This window comes from Montipora foliosa, chromosome 4 (assembly GCF_036669935.1).
Source record: "Montipora foliosa isolate CH-2021 chromosome 4, ASM3666993v2, whole genome shotgun sequence".
Taxonomy (NCBI): domain Eukaryota; kingdom Metazoa; phylum Cnidaria; class Anthozoa; order Scleractinia; family Acroporidae; genus Montipora; species Montipora foliosa.
The window spans coordinates 47897743-47907742 of NC_090872.1; the positions used below are offsets into that span (position 1 = coordinate 47897743).

The window sequence follows — 10000 nt, forward strand, 5'->3', positions numbered from 1 at the left end:
AAAAAAATTCGGCCAAAACCGAAAACCGCATACAAAACCGTCAGAAAACCGATACAATGGCGGTAAGTGCGGCATACAGAGCAAACTACACTAACACTTTATTTCATCAAAGTATTTGTGAATGTCATGGACTTGTCTAAGGCCTTTATATCTTTTAGTATCTGCTAAAATCATAGGCTTTATTTCTGCCGCTCTCTCGAGCCCGGACTTTTTGGGCTCATTTTCCCTTAATTCCTTAGTATTGCATTGCGCATTCCTACTGCGCACGATTTTCGCCTCATGAGCGCGCACATGAGCACGTGCGCGTACAAAACGTAAGAGATTTCCCTCAAACTAAGCCCGATAGCGAAATAGCTGCTCCTTTTCTCTCAAACGAGCACGGTGACCCCCGATTTTTTTTTCAGGTATTTGCTAAGAACAGCCTAATGAAGAACATATTGGAAGAAGAAAAAAAGTTTGATAGTAGAACATGAATTTTTTTTGGAAAACAGTTCCGTACTGAGAGTATTTTACCCAAGGCGAGGACTTCAAGCTAACCACGGAACTGTCCCAAAAAGTGCACTATTCCCACAACCAGGCAATCAAAAACGGCGTAAATGAAGCAATACTGCTTATGTGAATAAAAGAAGTTTTATTTTCAAAATAAAATTTTGTGTCTTTGACGTAATCAAGACTTAATTCTGTGTGAAGGTGATTCGAATTTTTAACGCGCAAACAGTGAAAATACCCCATTTCAAGAGCCTGCTGACGCGTAAAGAAGCACGGTGACCCCATTTTTTTATTGCCTTTTTTTTAATGTTCATATCATGAATGTTAATTATGCCAAATTTCCAAAAAAGTTTGATAGTAGAACAAGTTCAAGGGAATTACCTTAAAGCAGCCGGTAATGAAGCCAAGTTAAGTTAGGAGAATTTGCACAGAAGTCCTCTCTAAAATTGCAATTTTGCAATTGCAAAAAGCTATAGCTCAGGAAACTTCAATCAAAACTCTCTAATTGAACATTTCTATTTGATAACTAAGACCTGACAGTGCGGAGATTCGAATGGAATGTTTAATTTTGGTCTACTGATATGCGATTGCATTGAGGAAGCTAACCGGTACTGTTTGTTCCCTGTTTTACATGGCAGCAGGAACTTGCTCAAAGGTTAAATGTGGTAATAAACAGATGCTTACTTAAAACAAGAGTCGAATATTGAACCTCACCGCCCCCGGGGGGAAGACTTCCATATAACAAGGGGAGGGATGCTCGTCGGAAATTTTACATTAACCCTTAAAGGAGACCAATCTGGGCGTGGCCCAGGCGTTTCTTGACCCCTAAAAGAGACCATATCATAACACAGAAAAATAAAAAGTACAACAACTTTTAATGATGGCAAAGACATTATCATCTAATACTTTCGCTTGCGTGAAGAAATATAAAAGTGTTAATATACACTTTTAAATTTCTTCGCGCGCAACCCTAAAGGAGATCAGAGTCACTAGCTTCTCACTCATTTCATGCTCGTTCAGATCTTCATGGGGTCCTTCATCTTCATCCACTCGATACCAACTCGACACGAGTGATCCCCTACCGTGACATTTAGTTTGTCATGCATTCCTCTCAAAAACGTTGGCGTTTCGCGGCTATACAGTGTTTTCATGTGACGTCTCCGGGAATTGAGCTCTATTATCACTCACACGTTTTCATTTGTTTCGGAGGAAAAACAAGGTTAGTGATCACGTGAGTGAAAACAGGCATCTTGTACCCTATGGGACTTTACATTCTATTTATGAGGCCCTAGTACAACCTCATTTCAACTACTGCAATATTGTTTGGGAAACTGTGGAGTAACTTTGCAGGACAAACTGCAAAAACTACAAAACAGAGCAGCCCGTGTCTTGACCTACTCTAACTATGACGCTGATGTCAGCAATTTATTTGAACTCTTAAGATGGAAATCCCTAGACTCTCAAAAGTAAATTGAAAAGGCAAACAATGGTATTTAAGTCCCTACAGGGACTAGCACCTGAGTATCTCTGCTCGAAAATTGTCCATCGCGATTCTGGTTATTGTTTGAGAGACTCTGTGAATAAGGTAAATGTTCCGCAACCGCGCACAAACTACTACAAAAAAAAACAGCTTTAGCTATTTAGTGGCGCAGTTTTGTGGAACAGTTTGCCATTAGAACTAAGGAAAGCAGAGTCCCTCAATCAATTCAAACGAATGATTAAAGAGGTTATCTAAGCCAATATTCTAAACACGGCATTCATGGAAAGCAGCTTTTATTGTATGATATTGAGTAAGATAGTTAATGTAGTTTACATAGTTCTATCTACAAGTTTTTAATTGTACATATTTTTTTTAATATTACTGATGAATTGCACCGTGGTTAAATAAAGATTAAATAAATAAATAACACTCTATTCGAGATCAATTGCCGCTCAAATCTAAGAAAAACCGGAACCCAAATAGGACAAAATAGAAAAACCCAAAAAGCACATCGGATAACAAAACCGAAAAACCGCTCGTATTTTTTACGAAAACCGAAAACCAGATGCAAAAAACGAAAAACCCGCAAACCGCAATGAACACCAAAACCGAAAAACCGAAGTCTTTTGGCACAAAAACCGAAAAACCGATCTAAAAAATAGCCAAAACCGCAAAACCGAAAATCCCAATGTCCCCCTCTTTTAAAGATAACCTCCACTAAAACAACAAAATAACTTCAAAACGCAGAACGTAATGTTGACGATTAAAATTGTTCAAACTTTTTCCAATGAAAGTGTTTGTATCCGAAAAAAATGAATTTCAAAAACGCTTGGTTTGACCGGGTGCCGCAATTTTGAATAATTGTGACGTGTCGTGGTTGCCCTATTGTTCTGACACAGAGAGCGTTTGTTCTGGAACAATAGGGCAACCGTGACACGTCACAATTATTCAAGATGGCGGCGCCCGGGAATCCGAAACAAGCGTTTTTGAAATTTAATTTTTTCGAATGCAAACGCTTTCATTGGAAAAAGTTTGAGCAACTTCAATTGTAAACATTATATATGTTTTGTGGTTAAAAGTTATTGTGTTGTTTTAGTGGAAGTTTTCTTTAAGGCTTGACCACCCTAATTATTATGGTTATTTTTATTTGAAGGGAAAGCATTTGTCCAGGGCCTATAAACTTGTCAGGCAGTTAGTTATCGGTATTATTATAACTTTTCCAAAATGTTCTGTGTCACATTCTTGTCACGTGACCCGAAATCGACTTATAACAGCCGCCATATTTACCTTTTGGGACAACTGTTGGCCAAAGTCAATAATAGCACTTGTGAGGTACAGAGGAAAGGAGAGTGTCAGTGAGGATTTTGAATTGCAATAAAAATTGTTATAATTTAGAATTCCTCCACGCTAAACCTGCACACAATTGCAAAACATCTCGCACCTGAGAAACCCAGGAGCCCATGACTCAGCTAATGGGAAAAGTAACCTATTCTCTTTTGGTTCATGGGTCAATTGTATTTTCTAATTTTACGCATTCAGATTTACCTTATGCTACCTCGGGTTGCTAGAGTATTTAAAAATATATTTTGCTCGTTAATAACGCCGTTCGGAAACCGGATTTTTTTTTTATTGATGTCATTTTAATCTAGAAATTAGGCCTGTTTAGAATGCCTTTATATTTTTTCAGCAACTCAATCTCGTACCCCGAGTCCTCGGGCTTTTTGGTCAGCGGGTGAGCGCCCGGAAAGACTCTGGATTGGTCGCTTGCATGACAATAACAGTCCGACAGGAAGTTGCTAAGTAGTTTGGAAACCCCAGAATTTGGAGGGGGATTCAAAATCTAAAACTAGTTTTCAATGCTGTTTGTTTTTTCTACCTCATATATATAAAAATCACGGAAATAATGAAACGACGGGGTTTGAATTATGTCTAATACCGCACGGGAATTTTCCCATGCTGCCTAAAACTGTTGCTGTTGCAAAAGTACTTTGGGAAAACATTTCATCAGTCTCTTTGAGGAGAAATCCGTGGAAGAAGGTCTTGTCGAAGCCTTTCAGAATTACGGAAACATAAAATGGTAGTAGAAGAGGACATTGGTGTCGTTTGCACAAAAATTTTTCGATCGTTTTGCTTGCACGATGGTATTCTGAACGATGGACTGCACGCTGAAACACTAAAAATACACTTACCGAGAGCGTGAGAAGTTTCATCTTCACTTGCTCTTACAGCAAGCCAATGATCATTTCTCCAGTTTCTTTGATGGTGTGCAAGGCTAAATTTTTGTTTCTCGAACGCTTTCAACCCACCATTTCTACTGTTTATGTTTGTCTCTTTTCTGTTTCCATTTAAACTCAAGCATGCGCAATAAGACCGGAACCCACGTTTTCTGCGAAAATGGAGTTCATTATCCCAGAGTCTTTCCGGCTGCTCACCCGCTGACCAAAATGCCCGAGGACTCTGGGTTACGAGAATGTCAGCAGCCAGTAAAGGCCCGCTTGGTCTAAATGCGCGGAGCATACCAAATAATACAGATTTATTACATACTTCAAGAATTTTTTTGTATTTTGCTAACAGTCTACATTTTCTTTAGTTTATTGGTTGTTACTAATGGAATTATCAATAGGCTTTTACCCCAAAAAATAAGAACCCGTTTCACTGTCGTCTCCCCCACGTTTGCCGTGTTGTACATTGACTACATTTTCTTTGCTATAGGTTTCAATTTTAGAAAACCAAGAGAAAGAATGAATCTTCATAAGGAGAACGGTTTTGGAATGATTCCGTTACCACAATGACATCGAAGATACTTGAGATTGAGGCCACCATGTTGGAAGTGAGGGAATCGTCAAATATTTACCAATAACGTCAGCAAAGAAGGACATTTCTTTAAAAAAAGTCGTAAACGAAGCCAAATAGGCTGAGATAAGTTGAAACATGAAAGAAACGAGGAAAAACTGCCAAAATAGAAAAAATAAAAAGTGGTTCCCGTGAAAATGTCGACCATATATTAACAAACTCTTGACACGTCAAAATCCCATTGAAATTTTACAAAATGTCACGAAATTTGCTGATCGTTTCCTCAACCGCTTCAGAGCTACGAATGTTAGAAGTCAGCATCCTTCCCACTCCTTCCCCCCAAGGAACAAGGACTAATTAGGGTAAAGCTATGAAACATTCCGTAAGGTAATTATGGGGCTTGCCAGACTCCGAGAGATTGGCCCACCCCTATCGGTGAAAGCAGCGATAAAAATCTCCTGGTACAGCATATAAAAGATAAACCTTTTCTTTTGTTATCACGGATTCGTCAACTTAATTTTAGCCAATATCACAATCGTCTCTTATGCGAGAGGGAACCGGCCAGGCCCATAGGCTGGATATTGATGGTTTGCATCTGACGTCACGACGGCCATGTTGGTGTACAGAACAATGCAGTAAAATGCCTTTTGGGAATTTGACTCTGTTCTTATGCAAAAACTTAAAGGGCCATTTTCTATTGTTTTGTACACCAACATGGCCGTCTCATCACGTGGATACAAAACAAGAATTGTTGAGTGGGTGGTTGTTAGCGCCGATAACAGGAATGTTTAGGGGGTCCTGAGACGAGGTCCTCTTACGAGGTGTTCTGTAATTGTGTGCAGGTGTAGCGTGGAGGAATTATAAATTTGATAACTCTTATTGCAATGAAATTCAAAATCCTCACCTCCCCACCCAGCTTTACCTCTCAAGTGCTTTTATTGAATTTGGTCAGTAGTTGTCCCAAAGGGTAAATAGGGCGGCAATCTTCATTGATGTTCACCGTTTTGTGGAGGAAAAACGTCGATGTAAGAATGATAATAGCAGAGAAAAGGCAACTTAGATACCCAAAACTGATTTGCACCTTCAGGGATCCAGTACCTGGGCAGCAGAGATCGTCCTTTTTTTATAAAATCATGGAGCGAAATTCGAACAATGAAACATTTACCTGTGGCAGGTAAGCCAAGCAGAAGACCTTAAAAGAGGGTTTATTCCCCTTCAATTGACCTTTAATGCATTTAAATATATTTTTCGTTTATTTAGGGTTGTCTTAGGTCTACCTGCGTGCGAGGTTGGTGAACGCTCCCTGTTAACGAGTCTTTCAATGTGGAGCCAAAACTTAGGCAAGTTCAGAGAGCTATAAATATTCCTTCAAGGACGGGCCGCAAGGTATCTCTCCGTAATGACATTATGTATGGTACTTACTTTCCAGCTGCATTGGTTTGATTGAAAAAGACCGCAGTTTGAAGTTTATCGATGTTCGCGTGTCTGATTAAGCTGTCTCGCTGGTAGCTTCATGTTAATGAAAGTCACCTTTGTGTATTCCAAAGACATGAAGTAACTGACCATCGTTTTTGTTTTGTACAGGCTGCGTTAGTTCTCGATAAATTGATCTTCAAAGTTGAGTTAAATTAAAGCCTCGATATAGGGCGCCATCAGCGTTCGAGCGGGTGAACCAAAAATCCCTCAAAACTCAAATAATTTAAAAGATCCGATCAAGCGGATTGTGGGTTTAGTATAAGCACATGGAAGTCTTGCAACATACAAGAAATGAGCGAAATCTATTTTTCAAACCAGATCGACCGGACCACTTTTACGGAGATAGCCTCGATTGTAAGTTCCCTATGAAAACGAGATCTAAGTCCTGTGCATAAGCGAAGGATGAAGGCCAGAGATGAAGGCTGGCTTTCACTGCTGACATAGGGAAAACTACAAGCTACATACACGCAGACGCATTTAATTTGTTTAAATAGTCTTTTGTTCTGAACCGTGACTAATGATCAAAACTCTACTGAGCTCGCTTTGAGCTTGGGTATCTTGCTTGTGCTTATGCTTAGGTCGCTCGTGAAAAGAAGAATTTTAAAGGCCCACCTACTGTCCTTCAACCGACAGGCTTTTCGACCGTTTAGTTTCGCATTTGTTTTCGTAGCGATCTGATTGGATAGATTTCAGCTTTTGCAGGAACGCAATGCCGGTCGGTTGAGGGTGTTAGAGCAGTGGAGTAAGTATTATGTACTCAACAGAATATTGCATTTCTGATTAGTCAATGACAAATGCATAAAGGTTGCAGAGTACAATACGGAAGTTGCTATGGAAACACAGCGACAGAGTAATTAATAAATAAAAAACGTATGATCGTGCATTTCTTTAACCTGCGATCAGCCCCATTTTTAGAATCGCTGGCTCATTTGTTTTCCTGTGTCGTCGCTTGCCAACCACACAGTATGTACCGCGCTAAACTAAAATGGAGCCTGGTCGCAGGTTAGCATTTCTTGATTTATGGTCACTCGTGACGTTTTCAACTCGCCGACGGCTCGTGCAATTTTGCGAACTTGCAAAGCATCACTCATGCTCATAAACCCCGAAATGCGCCAGAAAGTTCATACGATTTGCCATACTGGTCAGCCATCCAATGAACACCCCTCTCAAACAGGGCTTCGCATGGGTGACAACGAAATTCGTACGCTTCAAATGCTTAGAATGTTGTTTTTCCCTCGGGAAATCACTCGCCTATTTAAGCCATAACAATTTACGTCTTTGATGGTAATATGTAAATACGGCTGACTGTTTTATTTACCTTGTTATATAAAGACTGCTGCCCCGGCATGGGCTTTTAACAGCATTTTTCAGTAAGTAAATCCCTTGATCTAAGTTAAGCTTTTACCATGATATACAAGAAAAAGTCATTAATCCTTGTTTCGCTTTATCCTAAGATATCTTGGCTTAGGAAGGTGACCTCGGGGATATTTTGGGTGTCTTGCATTTTGCAGCGACAGTACTTATTAATTATTTTGTTTCTAATTTGTTGTTATTTCCTGACGTCATTGCTACCTTAGTCTTTGGTGGCGCATCAATTAGTAACTTCCTGCTTAGTCTATAGGACTTAGCCAATATTTATTTCGATTGTACGGCTTATCCCCCTTGTTTTTCAACTTCATAGTCATACATTCTTAACCGCAGAAGATACTAAGATGCAAGAATGCACTCAACTAAATTCGACTAAACTGGTCAACTAATAGTTTATTATCACACGACAAAGTAAATTCGCTTACGAAATTGTTCTTGTAACACCAATACCACGAGATTTTGAAAAGAAGGCGAAAACATCACTTGAAAACTAAACTACTTAAATGTATGCCACACGTGCAGCACGGTTTTTCTTCTAGTTTAGAACTGATTACAATACCATTTGTTTTTTTCAGTCGTAGCGTTGCAGTTAATGGCCGTCTTCGTTGCTTTAGCTCCTCCTAGGTGACTTTTATAGCACTAACTTTGAAACAGACTATCACAAGGCACCTTTCAATCATTTCCAGTCAAAAGTAAATAGTTTACGGTACTTAAGATGTCAATCCTGGTCAGTCAATTGGTTGATACTCAGCTCAGTTTATTTCGGCAATCTTGACTCGCTCATTGCATCAGTCTTGAGGTGATCTATATCAGCATACAAAGTTGCAAGGCTCGCTCTATTGATTTTTCCGTTACTCTTTTCTGGAGAGTGACTTAGATCCGCGTATATGACACCATGGTATGGGGCAGGCATCTTTAAGGAAAATAGTAGCATTTGATAAAGTTTTCATAAAATATTGCTAGCAAAGATGACTTCGCGCGCGCTTATGTTGAAGACCCAAAGAAGATCTGGATTAAGAGGATGTTGAGGGGTGCAGTTAACTTCGAAAGTTTCTCCTCTTAAAAGGAGGTAACTGAGAAACCATGTTAAGCTGCCTTGGTAAATTTTATATGCAAATGCATTGAATTCCCAGGTAAGGACTTTAAGAGTGAATGTCCGTAAAAATCAAGCAACCTTTGAATTCCGTGGAAGGTGACCTCGGGGATATTTTGGGTGTCTTGCATTTTGCAGCGACAGTACTTATTAATTATTTTGTTTCTAATTTGTTGTTATTTCCTGACGTCATTGCTACCTTAGTCTTTGGTGGCGCATCAATTAGTAACTTCCTGCTTAGTCTATAGGACTTAGCCAATATTTATTTCGATTGTACGGCTTATCCCCCTTGTTTTTCAACTTCATAGTCATACATTCTTAACCGCAGAAGATACTAAGATGCAAGAATGCACTCAACTAAATTCGACTAAACTGGTCAACTAATAGTTTATTATCACACGACAAAGTAAATTCGCTTACGAAATTGTTCTTGTAACACCAATACCACGAGATTTTGAAAAGAAGGCGAAAACATCACTTGAAAACTAAACTACTTAAATGTATGCCACACGTGCAGCACGGTTTTTCTTCTAGTTTAGAACTGATTACAATACCATTTGTTTTTTTCAGTCGTAGCGTTGCAGTTAATGGCCGTCTTCGTTGCTTTAGCTCCTCCTAGGTGACTTTTATAGCACTAACTTTGAAACAGACTATCACAAGGCACCTTTCAATCATTTCCAGTCAAAAGTAAATAGTTTACGGTACTTAAGATGTCAACCCTGGTCAGTCAATTGGTTGATACTCAGCTCAGTTTATTTCGGCAATCTTGACTCGCTCATTGCATCAGTCTTGAGGTGATCTATATCAGCATACAAAGTTGCAAGGCTCGCTCTATTGATTTTTCCGTTACTCTTTTCTGGAGAGTGACTTAGATCCGCGTATATGACACCATGGTATGGGGCAGGCATCTTTAAGGAAAATAGTAGCATTTGATAAAGTTTTCATAAAATATTGCTAGCAAAGATGACTTCGCGCGCGCTTATGTTGAAGACCCAAAGAAGATCTGGATTAAGAGGATGTTGAGGGGTGCAGTTAACTTCGAAAGTTTCTCCTCTTAAAAGGAGGTAACTGAGAAACCATGTTAAGCTGCCTTGGTAAATTTTATATGCAAATGCATTGAATTCCCAGGTAAGGACTTTAAGAGTGAATGTCCGTAAAAATCAAGCAACCTTTGAATTCCGTGGCAAACCTTGAAAAATCGATTTCGCTCATACTTCCAAGTTTGAAAGAGTAATGTGTAGCAAGTAGCATGCTATACTTAGTTTGGGTTGTTACGGATTTATTTCGGAGAAAAATGCAAA

The 10000-nt window shown here is 39.3% G+C and overlaps 2 protein-coding genes across 2 annotated transcripts in view; both read right to left on the minus strand.

Annotated features, from left to right (window-relative positions):
* LOC138001499 (cell adhesion molecule DSCAML1-like) overlaps positions 1-10000 on the minus strand; it is a 124561-nt gene that overhangs the window by 113938 nt on the left and 623 nt on the right. The gene's annotated exons all lie outside the window — the stretch shown is intronic.
* The window catches only part of LOC138000890 (uncharacterized), a 46938-nt gene continuing 45816 nt past the window's right edge, over positions 8879-10000 (minus strand). Inside the window, exon 7 of the mRNA XM_068847558.1 lies at positions 8879-9607. Within this exon, the coding sequence (XP_068703659.1) occupies positions 9452-9607 (156 nt within the window). The 3' untranslated portion in view covers positions 8879-9451. The remainder of the gene's footprint in view (positions 9608-10000) is intronic.